The sequence below is a fragment of the Asparagus officinalis genome, chromosome 10, assembly GCF_001876935.1.
Source record: "Asparagus officinalis chromosome 10, Aspof.V1, whole genome shotgun sequence".
NCBI lineage: Eukaryota > Viridiplantae > Streptophyta > Magnoliopsida > Asparagales > Asparagaceae > Asparagus > Asparagus officinalis.
Window position 1 is genome coordinate 56,400,525 of NC_033803.1, and position 20,470 is coordinate 56,420,994.

The 20,470-nt window shown below is 34.1% G+C and overlaps 1 protein-coding gene and 1 long non-coding RNA gene across 4 annotated transcripts; both read left to right on the top strand.

The window, feature by feature from the left end:
• Positions 90 to 4,502, top strand: LOC109826757 (inactive protein kinase SELMODRAFT_444075-like). The gene is made up of 3 exons (XM_020393776.1): positions 90 to 461; positions 1,592 to 1,668; positions 2,699 to 4,502. The coding sequence occupies exons 1-3, from the start codon at positions 90 to 92 to the stop codon at positions 2,886 to 2,888; spliced, it is 639 nt and encodes a 212-aa protein (XP_020249365.1). The 3' UTR covers positions 2,889 to 4,502.
• On the top strand, positions 7,750 to 18,804 carry LOC109825543. Of its 3 annotated transcripts, XR_002243019.1 has the most exons (6): positions 7,750 to 8,047; positions 8,171 to 8,208; positions 13,543 to 13,596; positions 15,698 to 15,790; positions 17,081 to 17,146; positions 18,216 to 18,804. It is a non-coding gene; the product is annotated as an uncharacterized LOC109825543 (long non-coding RNA). The 3 variants fall into 3 exon arrangements; XR_002243018.1 differs by lacking the exon at positions 13,543 to 13,596 and having other exon boundaries at positions 15,698 to 15,823; XR_002243017.1 differs by lacking the exon at positions 13,543 to 13,596.

Genomic DNA, 20,470 nt, shown 5'->3' on the forward strand with positions numbered 1-20,470 from the left:
AACCCAGAAAACCACCTCCGCTCTGCTCAGTTTGCAAACACAAGGCACCGATTTTCGGAAAACCACCACATAAGTTCACTTACAAGGAAATGGAGAGAGCTACGAATGGATTCTCGGAAGATAGTTTTCTATCAGAGGGAGGGTTTGGACCGGTGCATAAAGGAGTTTTGGAGGATGGACAGGTCATCGCAGTGAAGAAGCACAAGAAGGCAAGTGCACAGGGTGCATCGGAGTTCTGTTCAGAGGTGGAGGTGTTGAGCTGCGCGCAGCACAAGAATTTGGTGATGCTAGTGGGTTATTGTGTCGAGGGGCAGGAATGGTTGCTGGTTTATGAGTTTGCTTGCAATGGATCATTGGACGAGCATTTACATTGTAAGGTTCCTCAAAATCTTCTCACTTCTCCTATCTCTATTCTCTTCAAACTTCATATTTGTGAAGGGTTAATTGAGGACAAACCCCCTGTAGTATCACAGTTTTGAACTGATTACCCCTCTAGTGTTACTTTTGTATATAGACCTCCTCAGTGAATTTTTTTACTCTTTCATCCTCAGAGAAAGAGAATTTTGTTTTTGGGAAATAGAACCGTGAGGGTTAAAAAAAAGGTTTTTTTTAATCTCAGAGGGTCTTTCTGAAAAAAGAAAACTAGGGGGTATTCAAAACAGCAATACTACAAGGAATCTATGAGAAACTTTGGGGTTTGCACTTGTCCAAGCACTAGTTTTACAACAAAAGCAGTTTATGCTTTCCTCTGTGGGAGTTGGCATCGTGGATATTTGGTTGACAAATTGATACATATTTCCTACAAGTAGGCATATACAACTCACTGCTCCTTTGGACCATCATTTTGTTTTTCAAAAGATTCCAAAAGCCAACTGAAGCAGTAGTGGTTCATTCTTTATATAGGCACTGTTATCTAAATCTAACAAGAGCGTTGAGGTGTTGCAGAGAATTATGGATGAGATTAAAATTCAAGTGTCCTTTTAGTACTGATAATCACATTTCTTGATATTCAGCTACACTTGTACCCTGATCATAGCTTGTGAGGGACTCTTCTAACAAGAAGAAACTAAGCATCAGTATAGAATTTAAGAATTTCATACAGTAGTTTTCATGGATCTGAGGACAGGAAGCTAACCTAGGGACTAACTTCAAAATAACTTAAGAATTAGGGGACCCACAGCAATTTCAATGATTTGAGGAACTAATATCATAATGTTAAAGATTTAGGGGACTAACATCTAAAATTACATGATCGCAAAACTGATAGTCATAGTTTGTAGCTAACATTGTTTCAAACATAATCGTAGCGAAGGATGAAAAAAAGGTGATGACATGGCATCAGAGACAGAAGGTAGCCATCGGAGCAGCAAGAGGTCTACGATATCTTCATGAAGACTGTCGTGTCGGTTGTATCGTACATCGAGACCTCAGACCTAAGAACATTCTTCTTACTCATGATTTTGAGCCCGTGGTTATTTCACCTCTCATTAATAAGATTTTGCTTCTTTATATCATTGCTCGTTTAGTCTACTATCTCACTCAAAAATTGCACTAAAATTTTTTATTCAATTTTTGTTCAATGTATTCATAGGTTGGAGATCTTGGCTTAGCAAGGTGGCAAACAGATGGTCAGACGGCTGAAGAGACGTGCATAGTTGGAGCAATAGGGTAAGATTATTTCAGTAATGGACATATACCTATATTCACCATGAATCTTCCAGAATTTATATCATCTCTGTATGAAGTCAAATATTTGATGCTCTATTTTCAGAGCCTTGATTTGTAACTGTTTTAGGCGCCCAAGTTCATCATTTAACTTCAAGGTTTCATGAAGTGACTCAATCCAGTGTGGAGTAGAGGTTCTTTAAGGTAGAGACTCTGGAAATATAATGAACTACAACTTTGGCAGCTTCCTCTCCACGAAGCTGTTGGTTTATACATGTAGCTAAGATTCTGCCATCAGAAACTTATCTTTCTGAATTAAGTCCTTTCAACTTAATGAAGAAAGACAATGAGGTTCTTTTAGTCGAAAGTAGTGTTCCAGGTATTTCCACAGGATTCTAGTGATGCTTGGTTCACTAAGTTAACTCAGGGCAAATGAGTATCGTTTTCCTGCACAGTAAAATTAACTCACCCTAATGACAGTTCAGCACTAAGGATATCCATATATGAACTAGGTATAAAAAAGATTCCATTAGTACAGAGACAATCAAGATGCAAAAAACAAGGTGGGAGTTAAGAAAGGGATGAGAAAGTAGACATAAAAACAGGAGGGAAAAACACAACATAAGTTGTACCAAATTTTAATAGTTCCTATCCTCATTGTGCATAATGTTAACCGAGATAATTAAAATAGCAAAATCTTGAACAGATGTCAAAGAAGTACTTAGTTAAATAATTTTAACTTGAACAAACGTGAACAAAAGAAACGATAGTTAAAAAAATTTCACATGCCATAAATAATTTTCACTTTCCAAATTCTGATATATCATTAATCTGTTTACGTGGGTATATGATTCTCGCTGTACATTAATTTTCTGTTAAGATATTCGCTTCTCACATTAAGAAGAGAATCAAAGAATAATCAAGAAGTCAAAATTCAAAATAACTATCATGACCTTACTCTAAAAGTCTGAAGGTAAGGAACCAGATTATGAATCGTTTCTTTTGTTCTCCTTTGGTAAATTCTCCTAACAATATGTAATCTTCACTTGTGCAGGTATTTGGCACCTGAGTATTCTCAAACAGGGCGGATTACAGAGAAAGCTGATGTATATGCATTTGGATTGTTATTGATAGAGCTCATACGTGGTTTAAAGATTATTGATTTAATGAGACATGAGAAGCTACATCAACTCCAATGGGTAAGTTATCACATTAATACTTAAAAAAAAATTGCTGTGACGTAATAGCAATTCTCAAATACCGGGACCATGTTAAGATGAGCTAAAGGATTACATAGCTGGAGATACTTCAAATTGCAGCAGTATATACTCACGGTCCACTAACCGTCATAAGCAGGGATCCATTTAATCACAAACCCAACAGTTTTCTGCGTGGATCAACCCACTGTTTCTCTAGAGGTTCAACAAATATAATCACTTACCAAGAGGCATCATAAATCTAAATTATAATTCATATGTCAATAGTTTCCAATAAAATATGTAACTGTAGTGTCACCAAATAGTCGATTGAGACATTAAAATGTGACTAAATAATCTCTTTCAATTTCAAATACAGTGATTTATATCATTTGAAAATATTGGACTCGATTGATTTAACCTAAATATCAGATTCCGTTTCATCGACTAATACAAAATAAGAGTTTTCTCAGTTTCCTATTAGCTTGTAAATAACCTTAACTCCTAACAGTTGGTAACAAAAGAAAGTAAATGTCTATACACTTTGTTCAAAGTTGAGATTATAGCCTACTTTCACTAATACAGGAGATGAGAACGCATGAGTTGGTTGATCCACGGTTGAATGGGAACTATGAAGAGAGGGAAATAAAGCTCATGATGCACGTTGCCGGTTGTTGTATCTTACCCGACCCAGAAATGAGGCCTCGCATGTCACAGGTGTGTACCATAAATCATTCTCACACTTTCTTGCATTTTTTTAAAACCAAATGTTGATACGATAAGAACTTTCCTTGGATTTTTGGCATCCATTTAGCAACCAGGTCATTTACTGTAAACAACTCGTTTACCTTAAAACTCAGCAACGACTCGAAACTAATGTGGATTTGGGACTTCTATCAAAATGCAAATATAAGCAATAAAGCTTCTCAAGGGACTGCGATTTTTGTTCAATTATGCAGCCAATAAGCTATCCAGTTTCTTAACAAGTTACTAATTGCAAGTACTGAAATTGTTGGAAGAAGACATGCAAAGTGACAGTGCATACCATCAACAATTCCAAAAACCAAACCCAATCTCAAGATCTGATGCATCAAGCCGACGCTCTAAAACACCAACTCCAGTCTCAAGATCCAATGTTTCTCCTTACCGCTCGCAGACACCAACTCCTATCTCAAGATCTATCAGTACCCCATCTTATCAACGCTCTGTGACACAAGCTCCTAGCTCAAGATACGATGACAGTGAAACTCATCCATGCTCTCTAACACAAAACCTGTTCAGTGGCAATACCGATAATCTAAACCCTCCCTCAGATACTAACACATGCATCAAGAACAATTCCAACGGTTCGTTCACCTTCATATAGTACGAGTTTTAATACATCCTTTGGGCAATCTAAGTTTGTAAAGAGAAGATACAGAGGGCACAATGACGAGCACGGCGACAACAATATGATGAAGACAACAACATGCCTGCGAACCGATACAACTGAAACTGCTGAAATGAAGAAAAAGAACGACAAAAAACCCCTCAATCATGATGATCACTTCACAACTAGAAAGTACGAAGCTTACCTCCAGGACTCATACTTTGAGTTTATACAGAAGACAAAAGGAATCAGAAGTTCAGAGTTTCCTAACACAATGAGATTAGAGGCTCTCCCTCCCTCCCTTCAGAAACTTCCTCCTCTCTCTCTACACACACATATTTTGTCTGGTAAATAGGAGAAACCATGTACATCACTGGTAAAAAAAATCCAGCAACAAGAATTTATTATTTTTATAAATCAAGCAATGTTTTTTTGTCAAGACTAATATTGAATACAGTGGATCAAAATACAGTTCCAGATGATTTGCTTTATTTTCTCCTCTTTCTCCAAAAAAAGTAAATGACTAGTTAGATCATATCTATATTATGAGGAAATAAAATGAGATACTACTTTGATCTGGGATGTTAATGGATCTGAACGCGGTCAGTCTAAGACCAAGTTCCTCTTCACGCTAAGTCCAATATACTCCTGCCTGTAAGGCCATCAAGCTGCAGTTGTCAGATATAGGCTAAGTCCAGGATACTGATTCCTGTAAGGGTATGATATCAGATATAACTTCGCATCATCGCTCTTTCTTACCCCTCATTTTATCCTTTCCGCTCACCTCATCCATATGCTGGATAATCATGAGGTAGTTATTGAGTCATTATTCTTTGTATGTTGTTTGAAAGAAGTTAAGATTGACAAATGAAGAACAATTGGGAACCCTTTTGAGTTGCTCGTATGCATACAGAACCATAAAGGCAATTCATGAAAGAATTGGCCCTCAACTTCCAAGAAATTTGATCTATGAAGTTGGAGATTTGAAGTGATTTATTAAGCCCAGAGTTCCAGTTGGAATAGGAGTAGAAAGATAGGCACTCCTTATTAGGGGTGGCAAATGGGTCAGGTCAGGTCATAGTTGACCCGACCTGTATAAGTGTGACCAGACCCGTTTAATAAATGGGTCAATGCTATCTGACCAATTTATTAAACGGGTTACCCAACCCGACCCATATAACCCTTATAAGTACCTGAAAATTCACACACACCAAATGAAGAATAATGTACTGGGGGGATCAGTGAAATTGGCATAGAGAGAGCAATAAAATTATAGCTCATATTGACTGCAATGTAAAAATTCTCTTTTAACTCATTGCAGATTACATGAAAGAAATACTAGACAAAAAATTGAAGAAGAAAAAACCCAGCAAAAATTGTTACAGTGAGAACTTTGGAAGACCATAAACTAGAAAAACGGAATAATAATAATAACAACAATAATCATTTCCAATCAAACCTGGCAGCAATTACTTTTATCTCCGACACTGAAAACCCCGGCCTTATCAGCTGCTCCTCCAGGAAAAATTGCATCAATGTAAGTGCTTCCATCTCTTCCCTTTGCAAACTTCAATCCATAAGGCTTCTCTATTTCCACCTCATACTCTTCAAACTTCAACTCTCTTCCTCCTCCTCCTCCTCCTCCTCCTCCTTCACCTTCTGATTTCGATGACTCAGAGTCAGTAGCCGAAGATGCCCTGGCTACAAATTCCCACCTCTTCGACAACTGAATACTCGAAACAAAAGCTAAAGAGCCTTTAGCTGAGAAGCTTATAAGTGAATGGTTTTGCTTGGTGATGGGTTGTATCTTGGGAGAGGAGGACATGAGCATTGAGATGGGTTCGTGATTGCAGCTATTGACATGGCTACGGTCTTTCCTATTTCTTCCTTTTTTCAGCGTTCTAGAGTTGAAGAGAAAAGACCCATTTTGGGAAAAGGAAGGAGAGGTTGGAAGAGAGATTTTGGATCACAGAGGGCTTGCATTTGTAGCTGCTACTCTTCGTTTCATTGCTGAGTTGAGCACACTTTGAAGTCAATTTCGTATAATCTCCGCCGCTCGCCGCTTGAACCTCGCCGACAGCATCTGGATCAAAAGCCCAATCGCCGTCGCCCACATCAGCATCCAGAGCAGAGAGTAACCCGCGATCGCCTCGGCCTGGAGATCGCCCTCGAGGTTGCCTGGGTCGAGGAAGGCAATGCTCATTAGGAACCCTGGGCCGGTGAAAAGCCATAGCTTTTTCCACGAGAAGGGAGGGGCGACGTCGGAGTCGGACTCGTCGTCGGCGATGGTGATCTTTTCGATGGGCTCGTAGGCGGTTTCAGAGGCGGAGGTGGGCTCGGGTTGGATCGGGAGGAGGATTCGGATTCGGGGTGGGGAGGAGCCATGGGATTTTAGGGTTTGGGTTTTGGTTTCGCTCGCTGTCAGTGTTTGTGATATATGGGTTAGTCCGGTCAACCCGCCGAAATGACGTATCTAATGAATGGGTAAATTTTGGGTTGACCTGTTTATGATCCGATCTATATAATTTAATTCATACTCATTATAAACGAATCGGATCGGATCATAAATTGTCACCTCTACTCTTTTATTATGATTGAATAGAAAAGCTGAATTCACTCTTAAGAGATAGTGATGTGATGCCTTTATCAGGAAACAGCTTTATGGTGTGTTTGGGAGTTTACTTAGGGAAGGGAAGGAAGGGGAAGGAAGGGGAATTTTTCCCCTTCCTTCCCTTCCCCTCCATTACACCCCAATTTGGGGTGTAAGAATTTGGGCCAAATTTCCCCTCCATTCCCCTCCTCTACCCTCCAAAATGAAACTCCCAAACAAGGTTAAAATGAAATTTCCCTTCCCTTCCCTTCCCTTCCCCCTCTCTACCCTCCATCCAAACAAGCCCTTACACAAAGGTGGTTGTAATTAATAGGATACTGATCAATTTCATGCAACTGCTTGATCAATATCCTGTTAATGATACTATATTCTGCATTATGGAAATAAACTTGAAGCAAAAGAAGTATCAAAATGGATACAGTCTGGTTTATACAGAAATATGATATTCATTGCAATTAACATTTTGTCTACTTCTAATAGCCATCAGTCGAAAACTAAGAGCAAAAAGTTATATGCCCAACGCACATCTTCTGCTGCTATAAATAGGTCATAAGGGTACATTATATTGTTAACTAGTAGTGATGCCTAGATCTCTAAATTCCTACGAGAAATTGAATATGGGAAATTTTCCCATTTCATAGTTGATGAAAGAAAATTTGTAATTTTAAAGGTATGGACACTTTGTCCATTACCTCCCTTCCCCCTCCTTCCCTCAATAAGGGAGTGTTTGGTTGCACAATTTTATAAAAAAAAAAAAAATTCTCAAAATCTATACTACTTATAAAAGAGAAAACCTTTGTCAAAACTTTTCCATACCCAATTTGCCCTCATCAAATTTTATATTTCTAATTTTATCCTATATCCTATACGTATATATATTATCCCTTTATTTACCCCGTCCTCTTTGATAACGCAATTAATCATCCCCTTCCTTATCCGACCCCTCCCCTGCCCCTCTCCCTCACTCTTTGATAACGCCCAAATCGATCCGATCTCTCCCCTTCCCCTCTCCCTAAATCTTTGATTAACGCCCAAAACCCTTTATTACCTTCTTTATTTATCTGTGCTTTCCCCTGCCCCTCGACGTTCGGACTCCTCGTCAGTTTCCCTCTACCTCTCACCTGCTCTCCCCTTCCGTTTTATGCTGCTATAAATACCTTATGCTTCAATTTTGATGGAACAACGAAAGGTTTTTTTTCTCCAATTGTAAGTATGGATATTGGTTACTCTTATTACCTTCTTGTAATTTCTTATTCATAATCTCTGTTTGATTGTTTGATGGATTAACTTTATTTTTGGTATTGATTGATTGTTGATTATTGATGTTAGGTGTCAGAGTTTTATTGGCGGAGTAGAAAGTTCTCAAGGTAAATTTTTTATTTTTTATTTTTTATTTTATCTCTATCTCTATGATTTTTCTCTTACAATTCTAGCATTTTTAACGTATTTTTGGGGATATCTGTTGAATATTATTAAACTGCTATTGTTTATGGGTTAACTTCATTTTTTTGATTTGAATAATTTGATATATGCATTGCGCTTACCCCCACTATGTTCTGTTAAGTGTTTTCTGCAATTAGCTGAAGTCATTGAATTTACTTTGATTTATGATAGACATGTGAGCTTGTTCCTCCCCCTTCCGAGTTAAACTTTCTGTTAGTTTTTGAGTGGAGAGTAAAGATACTTTGGTTTCCTTCAGAGCGTGTAAGGAGAAATTTTCTCAGCCTGCATAAAAGTCTAATTATTACTTTGATGCTTTTTTTTAATTTAGATCACAACTGGGACGAATGCATAAAATTTTAGTTTAGGAATATTTTCACATTTTGTTGTTTTAACATAATATGGTGTTGTTATTTGTTGATATTCAATTTTTTATTTGTTCATGTAGTTCTATATCATATAGGAACTATATTTCTTATAATATGGTGCTTGTAGTATGACTTTTATAGCATCATCTCCAACATCCTAACACTCACGTCACCCTACACATCCATCTGATGCGTTCTTTAGACTCCCAGACTTTTACTCCATTAGCTAACCCTTTAGTAGTCAAACAAATTCAAACTTCAGAATAACATTAACAGACTGCCTTGGTTGACTTAAAAAAAACCAGAGTCACAATAATTTTATTCCGAATGACAAAAATAACATTGCAGATCAAATTAAAAATTTCATGGATTTGTTTAGTTCTGAGGGATATCACTTCCTTGTTACTTGAACTAGGCAAGGTTGTTTGAGCAAGCATATCAGGAATGAGTTGGACGGATGTGCTATTTTATGTTTATTACTTCTTCTATTGTTGCTAATGACCTGCTTGTATTTGGTGACTGATGCACATGGATATGAACAATTTAAGATCATTAACATTGATACTTGAACTGAGTATGAATATTTATCTACTCTGCACAAGATATATAGAATGTAGTTCGTTTGCAGTACTAGCTTATAAAAGAGGATAATTGTTTGTTTCTTGTTCCAATTTATATATTCTTAATTTATTTGGTTAATTACATATTCTTAATTTGTTTGGGTGATTAAATCATTATTGACTTAGTTAAAGTTTCAAATCTTTTCCTTTTTAACTCTTGTAACAGATGATGAAATGCAAAATTATGAGCTGTGGAGGGTTTTAAGATCATTATCCTACGCAACCAGTGCTGGAATGATCATAGTGAATTATAAAATAAAACATTTAGTTGGTATTGATTGATTTTTGATTCAGTTCTAAAAAAGTCTGAAAAGAGGAAATTAGTGAAGAAACCAAGAACTTGTAAAGAGAGGTTTTCATCAGTTTTAAGTGGGCACAAAGAAAAGTAATTTCGATTGCGTTTTGAGCGGTCTAAAGAATTTAGTTTTAAGAAGTCTAATCGTGTTTTAAATGGAAATATGAATTTCGTATTGTACTTTCTGCTACTCCTGTTTCCAAATATATATCTGCAAAACGCGAAAGGATTTAATGCTAAATACGATATGAAAACAAACGGATATATTGATAACAAAACATATACCTCTTAGTAATTGTATTATAATGTAAATACGTTAAAAAAATGATCACAGAAGAACATGATGAGTGGTTCATTGTGAATTATCCTTATATCTTGTATATTACATTTCTTGTATATTGCATAAATTTTATTTTGATGTGGGTTTTTGGTCTAAAATGACTGCTTGCTATTATTTTAGCATGTTGATGAGGTTAGGATTACAAAGTTTCGGGCTTTAGTTGTTCTGTTGCAGGGATTTAGATTAATAGGTGATCAACAAATAGGAAAAAAAATCTAATCTTTCTTTGTTTTACATGAATTTTGTATTTGGAAGAACAGAGTATTAGTGGAAATACATTGGGAATCTGATCATTTGGGATACGGATTCTTTATGGGTTTTGGGTTTATATGGGATTTTTTGAAGTATTATTTGATTGTATCTGGATAAGCATCTTGTGTTTGCTTGATCAGTTTGTCGTTTGCATATCTAGGTTCCAAAGGTATATTTTTTCTATTTTCTTGAAAACTGATGAGAGGCCCTACCATCTTCAGTTATGAGAGTTTTATACTTGTGAAGAAAAATATTGCATAGTGAATTATAAAATAAAACATTTAGTTGGTATTGATTGATTTTTTGTTCAGTTCTAAAAAAGTCTGAAAATAGGAAATTAGTGAAGAAACCAAGAACTTGTAATGTTAGATAATCCCAGTATGCAACGTTGCTATTTATAATTTCTTTTGTTTCATTTGATTATTTTTATACTGGACAATCATTTTGACTGATACATGGATGTGTCTTCCTTTTGCATATTTACATGCCAGGCACCTCATAAATGATAGTAGTATTTTCTACTGGATGTACTGTGCATTCTTTTGCATTGCTTTCAACATTAGCTTTCTTTTATTTGACCTTCATAAATCCTGGGTTATTCTTCCAAATTCTGTTATGCTTTTGATTCCCATGTCAATCAATGTGCATCCTTTTACATTGCTTTAAACATAGGCTATCTTTTGTTTGACCTTCATAAATCCTGGGTTCAATGTGCATCCTTTTACATTGCTTTAAACATAGGCTATCTTTTGTTTGACCTTCATAAATCCTGGGTAATTTTTCCAAATTCTGTTATGCTTTTGATTTCCATGTCAATTAATGTAGCTGTAAAACTACTTATCTTGTTTTCTGTTGTTCGTACCAAATTTTAGCATTGCTTACCATGAAATGTTAAGAGTCTATTACATGTCTTGCTCGTGTCCAATGTGACATTTCTTTGACATATAGGTTTCGATAATTTCACGCTATTCAGGCTTTACTGAGCTCAAAAAGGTGCTTCAGATGGGTGGATATAAAGAGAGGTTTTCATCAGTTTTAAGTGGGCACAAAGAAAAGTAATTTCGATTGCGTTTTGAGTGGTCTAAAGAATTTAGTTTTAAGAAGTCTAATCGTGTTTTAAATGGAAATATGAATTTGGTTTAAAGAGCAGGGGTATACGAGTAGTTTGGGTTTCCATGAGTTTGATGTTGGATTGAACTGGTGGGAAAAGAAGTGGGCTTGAATAAGCAGAAGTATCCACAGCAACAGAAGAAGTAGGCTCAATAACTTATATAGTTGCGGACAATTAATTAAATGGACAAATAAAACTGTGATAATTTTTATTGCGGAAACTTTTCTTCGTATATGTTAATGAAGTCTTTGAGAAATAATATTAGTGACAATTTTATTATAAATTGGAGGAACATTTTTTGTTATTTATAATTATATAGTAAAATTCTGTTCTTTTCAATATTCTAAGTTTTTTTATAAGGTGTAAATCCCTTTGTTACATTTGCATAGGTTCTTCTCATATCAGACACCAAATAACTTTAATGCAAATGCGTAATTATAAGTATGATCATATTTATGAGATAATAGAGATCGTTTGAACTTGGAGTGTATAATTGATAAGAGTTCATCTGGAACTTCATTGGTAGCTAATAAGACTTGTCCTACATAACAACAAAAGCCTTTAGGTTCACGATGAAATCTTATTGCATCACAATGTTTACATACTTCTGCTATAGGTAAAATATATGCCTCAGTGGGGACGAGAAAATAATCTATATAAAAAGACCATATAAGCATGTATTATTACATGTCTACAAAAAATATATTACTATTGAATATAAAAGTATTTGCCTTGAGCTTTTGCTTTCTTTTTCTTCATACTTTCTCTAAGACATGATTGATTTTGAGAACATCTCTTCTAATAAGAGGGAACATACAACAGTGTTTTTATGATTTATGATTACGATTGTGAAGATTTTTTTATTTTATTTTTGAAGCTGAACCTGTGGCATATGGTCAGTTCATTACTTGCTTTTCCCTCTATTCTCAAACGTAAATAAGAATATAAAGAAAACTAACCTGCTTCAAATATGCCAAAACATGTAACTTGAGACTTTCCTTTTATTTTATCATTAGTGGTGTTCATGGTCATGGTATGTGTATATTCTCTTATTTCAATTCCTATGTGACGTTGTTCTCTTTTATTTATTTTTTACCTCTTCTGTCACATTCATCCTTTTGTCGTTGTCACTTGTGGCATATGCTCATGACAAGTTTTCAAGTAGCTACTATGTACACATGGTGACTTGCTAGGAGGTCCTCATCTAGGTTTTAAATAGGACATTTTGATATTAGGATCTTCAGATTAGATAGCGATACATTACATGTTTGAATAGGTTGTAACATTTTATTTCAATACCACATGCTTCAAATACCTTAGTACAGAAACTTACTTTATTGGGGAGTCTAGGAAAGCTTGAACATTTATACTTAATATTTATTTTATTTCAATACTTTCTTGCTTTATTATGTTATTATAGTGTTTGTGGCAGTCAATATAATCTCTATAATGTCAAGACTTATATTATAGTTATATTAATAATTCCTTTCATGGTTTCATAACAGATGTTGTTGAAACGCACTGCCCGGAAATCAGTTCCTAAACAATATGAATTTAAAAAGTTTGTTAATGACAAGGAAATTATAGAAATTTCATCAAATGATTATGAAGAAGAACCTTCCATTGAAAAGTATTATGATGATGATGATGAGGAGAGCTCTTTTGAAGTTAACAAAAAAGTGAAGGTTGAAAATTCAGATACTGATTATGTACCTAGCGAAGATGCTCCTGCTACTCCTGAAGTTAATGTTCCTTTTGCCGCTAAAATCAAAGATGAAGAATAAGCAGATAAATTGTTTGCTAAAGCTATGGAAATTCTAGCAGCTATATAGAAATTTCGTCAGGAGACGAAAAAATGAGTTGAGACAAGTATTAGAAAAATAAATGTCGAGTCAATAAAATAAATCAAGGTCTACGACTTTGTTAATCATATTGTTGGAAACTTTTATAAATTTTAGTTGTTTTAATTAGCTTAAGTTATGTGAAAAAACTTATGTTTTCCTCTTTATATTTCCATCAGGTTTATGAATGACATGGATTTGTGTGAAGTATTAATGATACTTCAATTTTAGCCATTTATATGATTTATGATTTATGATTACGATTATGATAAGATATGGTTTACAAAGTTATTAGTTCATCTTTAGAGCTTCACAAGGTTTCTTTAAGGATGAAATGTTATGACCTTTTGTAGGTCTTCAATATAAAATTGAACAATTGATACCTTGAACAAATGCATAAAATATACTACTAACTTTTAATTTTTTTTATCTAGGTATAAATCTAGGTCTAAAGATTAAAAACAACCAACAACTACAAGGAAAATAAGGTACATTTCCTTTACAAAAATAATGCTTTATATAGTTTGTACTTACAACAGCTTCACCAGATATCATCAAAGCAGAAAACCTTCTGTAAATTAATGTAAAATAAATAGCTGTTTACTACTATTAATTACTTGAATTGATCTCATCCTTTCTTAACCTAATTATGCCTTCTTTGAATTATATATTTTCATATCTTCATTAGTTCATACTTTCTATCTGTTCTCAATTCTCTTTAGAACATATGAAATTCAAAAGAGAGTTTTTTTCTTAAGAGTAAAAGCATTTTAAAACGGGAATTGTAACAATAAAAATGACTCATTTAGTGAGATTATATGAGTAAATGAATGAACTAAAATATGTCATTACTATGAGAGTCTGTACTATTATGTACTATTATAGGAGGGATGTGGATCATTTATATTTAGAATATGTTCATACTCATATTTATGTTGATGTTACTTACTTAAGGCATTTATATTTAGAACAATCAGGCGAGAGTAGAACCAATAGCATTCCTGTCATAGGGTATTACAATGTCAAAGCAATCATAATAGTAACATACATATAAATTGTTAGACCTATAAGGCTATAAATTGACTTGATGCGTAGGAAAGTCATTGGATTTTTTATTATTAGATAACTTTTAACAGCCAAATAACAACTAAAGCAAACAACTTAGAGATGGTTGAAGAAAGATACCAATGGTTGTCTAAAATAATTAACAAGAAGTTTTCTAATTAAACTCTATAGATAAATAGGACCATTTCACCAATGGTTGTCTAAAATAATTAACAAGAAGTTTTCTAATTAAACTCTATAGATAAATAGGACCATTTCAAAGAAAATTTTGGATGTCCATCGACAAGAAGTTTTCTAATTAAACTCTATAGATAAATAGGACCATTTCAAAGAAAATTTTGGATGTCCATCGTGTATGTGGACATGATATTCATGTCTGTATATTATCCGTCACTCACAAGTTCATGACTTTGTAACTTTCATTTACCTCAAAATTATAATATGAAACTGACAGTATTTTAGGCCATTTTTAATATTAGCACTTGATATTTTTAAGCACCCTTTTGAGCATCAAACAATAAGTGCATACTACTTTAGGGTTAATATTAGCACTTGATATTTTTAAGCACCCTTTTGAGCATCAAACAATAAGTGCATACTACTTTAGGGTATAGTTTTGTCTGCTCATGACGTGAAGGCCCTTTTGAGCATCAAACAATAAGTGCATACTACTTTAGGGTATAGTTTTGTCTGCTCATGACGTGAAGGCTGTCCACCTATAAAAAGTCATCTCCATGTTCACCAATAATCTGACTTTGACCTGTGCATTGTTGGATATTCCATAGTCATTGAGATCGAGAAAACTCAATACGAAATTGTTTCACATGTATGTGTATATGCATGCATGTCCGATTGTTTGCAGTCACATCTACTATATCTCCTCTTCTCAAAGACCTTCCATGAGCTGAATATATTCAGGGCTTGTATCTGGTTATTTTTGTTAGTAAACATCTACTTGTGAAAGTAGTCAGCATTTCTTTCATGCAATTTACTCTCATGCTGCCATGTATCTTATGCCCAGTAACAATATCTTTGCAAATGTTTACTTGTTTATTGTTTGCCTCATTTATAATATTAGCACTTGATATTTTAAGCATCCATTTGAGCATCAAACAACACGTGCATACTACTTTAGGGTATAGTTTTGTCTGCTCGTGACATGAAGGTTGTCCATCTATACGAAGCCATCTCCATGTTCACCAATAATCTGTCTTTGACATGTGCATTGTTGGATAGTCCATAGCCATTAAGATGGAGAAAAATCAATAAGAAACTGTGCATAATATAGAGTTCATAAATCACTGTTATTAGAATCATTAAGATGGAGAAAAATCAATAAGAAACTGTGCATAATATAGAGTTCATAAATCACTGTTATTAGAATTTGCATGTTACCCATTCATTTTCTAGAAACTGTGCATAATATAGAGTTCATAAATCACTGTTATTAGAATTTGCATGTTACCCATTCATTTTCTATCATTGGTTGTGTCCCCCTAACTACATCATCTTTTGCTGTCACAGGATATGCTTTATTAACGGTATCAAGGTCTGTGAGAAGACATGATTGAGGCACTTTAAATTCTAGGACTTCGGAAACAAGCGTATTTACTTCAGGTCAATCTTTGCTCTCGTGAGCTCAGATCTAAGGTCATTTCTATAGAAACTGGGATTCATCAGTTCACTTGATTTACCCTTGTCTCACATAAACCTTTAATAAAAATAAATGTAGAACATAAAGTAAAAAGGAATGCATACTAATTGCAAGTTTATGTATTCCCATTATCAAGTGCATGCCATGGACTAATAGTTATTATTCTTTAGAAATGCAATTTTCAGTAAGTTAAGATTATATCTTCTTACATTCAGCTTATGATATTTTCATACTTTGCGAAAGATAATGAGCTTTTCATGTCTCGCATGTAGCAACTTATACATCCAACTTGATGTATAGTTGTAGTATTCATTCTGGTATTTTGTTCATTGTTTTTTTCTTTCTTTCTTTTTTGAAAGTATGATAATCTCAACGTTCTTATAGCCTAAAAGTATTACTTCTTGAAGGGACAGCGATGCTGAAAATTAGTAAAGTTGTTCACTTGAAGACTCTATAAGTAGTCATTCAAATTAATGTGCTTTCTTTTATCATCGACAGATAATTCTTGATTAGAAAAAAGCGTTAGATTATAGTCTGAGTTACCTGACATCCAAATTTAAAATAATGAAGGACATAAATATACTCTAGAAAATTTGTACTGGTTTTCCAGATATTTATATTAATGTAATGAGCTTTTGGGTGCCTATTATACCTAGATTTTTTATAAAATCAGAATATGCATGACGAATCATAATAGTATGAAGTTGCACATGTTCATGTATTTAATTGTCACACAAAATCATTGAATCATGAGGGAACTTTTCGTTTGCAATGAAAATATTACAACCATAAAATTTTCTCAGAAGGTAAAGCATTCAAAATTCAAAGAAAGTATTACTTGATACTAAGATGGAAGGTACGATTGCAATCATTATTTTTTAACATTCAAAATTCAAAGAAAGTATTACTTGATACTAAGATGGAAGGTACGATTGCAATCATTATTTTTTAAAATAAATTATGGATTGTTTATAAATTTTGATACTAAGATGGAAGGTACGATTGCAATCATTATTTTTTAAAATAAATTATGGATTGTTTATAAATTTAGTTGATGTGCAAATATGAATGTGCTCTCAAATCAGTAACCAATCCCTTCCTGTTTAAGGCAAGAGCAAAAAGTGAAGTCGTGCTGCGAAAATACATAATTTATCAGAAAAAGTTAGCACATTACTCATTTTTTAAAACCTTTTCAACTTGTATCTGTTTTGAAATTATGCCTTGACTGATTTCATCTGTACAATTGTGAATAGAGGGGAAGAGATAGGATCAATGAGAGCATGCGTGCACTTCAAGAGCTTATACCCAATTGCAATAAGGTACATTCCTCCAGTTACCGTTCATCTTTTAGTGAAGTTTACAATGTGAAAGAGATTGGTTATTTAGGAATTACTGTGATTTGTTCTCTTTATGTTCAGCTCATTGGAAATTTCCATTAGTTCCTCCATTCCAACGCCAACAAATTCATCGTACAAATCCGAGAAGAAAACCTTTCAGAAGTGCATTATCTGTCTGGGATTGAAAAATGGGATTAATGTTAAAATAATAGTCTATTTGTGTTATACTAATTGCATAGGTGTAGCTTCTTCTGCTTTGCAACTCTGGATCTTAAAAAATGCGTTCATTACTGAGCTCTACAAATTAGTCAGAAGTTGTTTATGTTAATTACATACATCACATGAAAACAACAATTCCAGAAACTTGAAGCATCTAGAGTTTCTACAACTTCAAATACCCGATGAATTTGCATGAAACAAAAAAAAATTCGATACAAACAAGGTATAGAAAAACATATAGTGGTAACCTATGTTAAGAGGATCAATAGAGTAACAGATGGAGATGAATGCAGAAGATAATATGGTCTTACCTTTATGAATTTGTGAACACCATGCGAGCGCAAGGGTACCATCAAGGCCTACTTCGTAAATTTTAGTTTCAATTCAAGGCATCACACGCCGGAGTAAGATAGTAATAACTATGGTTCTCAGCAATGGATACCTTTATCTATCTCAAGATTTTTGACCCCTTTGTAAGACCATTGATCCGAGACAATCCCATTTTTTTCCCCCCTCTTTGCCTGAATTTTTGAGGAAGCATCAATCAGTTCCTTTTCTACCTTTGCAATTAAGCTTCTAGCATATTGAGACAAAAAAGAGCATTGACTTGTATTAGTATACAACAATAGTGTCCAAAAACTGGAGAGCTACGCCATTTTTCAGGGAGGCTGCATGTTTTGTTCTGTTATTACTGGTTATTGATGCGGTTTTTGTTCGGCGTTCAATTTATTTCATCCATCTGATTCTTATGTGCTTTTCCAATACAGCCATTGTAGCATGTTATAGCTATAATTGTAACCATAGCCCTTGATTATATTAAATTTTTCTGTAGATTAGCAAAACTATCTGAAGGTCAGCTAATTGATGGACCCAGTTATGAAGTTTCTCCCTAAATGGTTCTTCCATCAAAATATATGCATGGTCCAGGAACAAGACATGAGATTCCTTTCATCTCAAAATGAAATCCTAATGAAGGAAATGACTCCTGTTGGTAAAATGTATATTAATCTTGGGTCATGTGACACTTGGGTCTTGGAGTATCGAAAGTGGAAGGATAGAGTAGGGCATGGGATGCCATACTATTTTGGGCATAGTTCAATCTCATTGCCAAATGATCCAGCTCTTGTTGAGCAATACAGAGCTGGACTTGATGCGGGGATTTCAGCTTCTATGCCTGCAAAAGAGGGAAACGCAGATATTTATGCCTCAAATCCAATAAACCGATATTTCAGACACCTCATTGTAAAAAGTGTATAATAAAGCTATGTTTTCAATCTATCATGTTGACTCTTTTTTACTCTCATTGTATGTATATCGTTATGTATATCGTCATGCTAATTGAATACTTTGCTGGTTTGTAATGTGATGCTGAATATTAATTATTTGCAGTTAATATCAACTTACCTCTTCTTGATTGTGCAGTCACTTTTATCACACACATTATATATGGTTGATTAGGTTCCTTCTCTATGGACAATATCCCAAGTCTTGTGAGATAATGGTTAATTGGCATTCATCTTGTGTATTGTGTATAAGTTCAATGCATAATTATGGAAACACTGTGGATTTTGACTCTTATAGTTTCTTAATATGCATCACGTGCAACGCACGTATTGCATACTAGTGTCTGAAAATCGCAATTCTGTAAAAATTTTCTGTAGATTTTTGTAAATTGTTTTTGGTTCAAAAAAAAATTACAGAAATATTTTCTGTAAAGTAAAAAAATTATCAAAATTTACAGAAATCAATTTCCTCTCAAAATTGGCGGAAATCACCTAAAAATCTGACACCACATTGACATTTTTCTATAAAGTTGACACTTTTTTATAAATTTAGGGGTTGTTCGGTACAGTTTCTACAAATTATAAGACATCTTGCTGATTTCTATAAAGTTATGGATCATTTTCTTGTTTTGAACCAAACAAGCAAAGTAAAAAAAATAAAAAAAATTGGTACTTTTTGACTTCTCAAAACTTTTCCTATAATTTTTTTAAGAAATACAAGGAAATCATATTTTGGGTGGAAAACATTTTCTATAATTTGTAGAAATTAAACCAAACACCCCCTAAATATAAATAAAACCTATGAGTCCTTTAACAATCAAGCCTACAAACAATTGAAATTTAAAACCAAAATACATATAAAACATTTCAATAATAGAGATTATAAAAACAAAAGATTGATTGATTTAAAACACCAAAACACTTCTATTGAAATTAAATATTAAATTACAAAAATTAGATAATAGTTGTAATGGTCAAGGTTAGTAGTAGAAAAGTTATATAAAGGACAAATTTTTAAAAGAGCCCTATTTGCAAACTTATTTCCAAAAACGATCCCTTTCAACTTTATTTGTCAAAACCGACCTGGTTTCAGCCCCAGTGCTAAAACCAGGTCGGTTTTGACGAAAAAAGTTCTCAAACTTTACGGGACTTCAAGTCCCGTGAAGTTTAGCAGCCATTTTGTTAAGCTGCTAAACTTCACGGTACTTGAAGTCCCGTGAAGTTTTAAAGTTCAAAAAACTTCACGGGACTTCAAGTCCTGTGAAGTTTCAAAGGTAAAAAAACATCACGGGACTTTAAGTCCCGTGAAGTTTGAGCTGAATTTCCACGCTCTGGAAATTCAACCTGCAACTTCACGGGACTTGAAGTCCCATGAAGTTGCAGGTTTTAAAAAACATGCACAGTAGGCTGTGCATGTTTTTTATATACGCAACGTAACTCCTAAAGCATTACATAACAAATATATATGAAATTTTCGCCATGAATCAATCGATTTACATGAATCAAACAATATACACTGAATCAAATAATAATCACGAAAATACACCTGTGAACAATAATCAATCTCATATACACTGAATTACAACATTATTCTTAAAATTCAACAATGAATTAAACACGAATCAAACAATATTCACGAAGATCACATATATAAACAATAATTGATCCAGAAAAGTATAGTATTTGAAAAATCATAAAAATTTTAAATTTTAACAAAATAAGATCACATACAACACAAAATTCCTCCTCTTCTTCCTCTCCCTCTCTTCCCCCTTCCCCTCGCTCTTCCCTGCCCCCTGCGTTC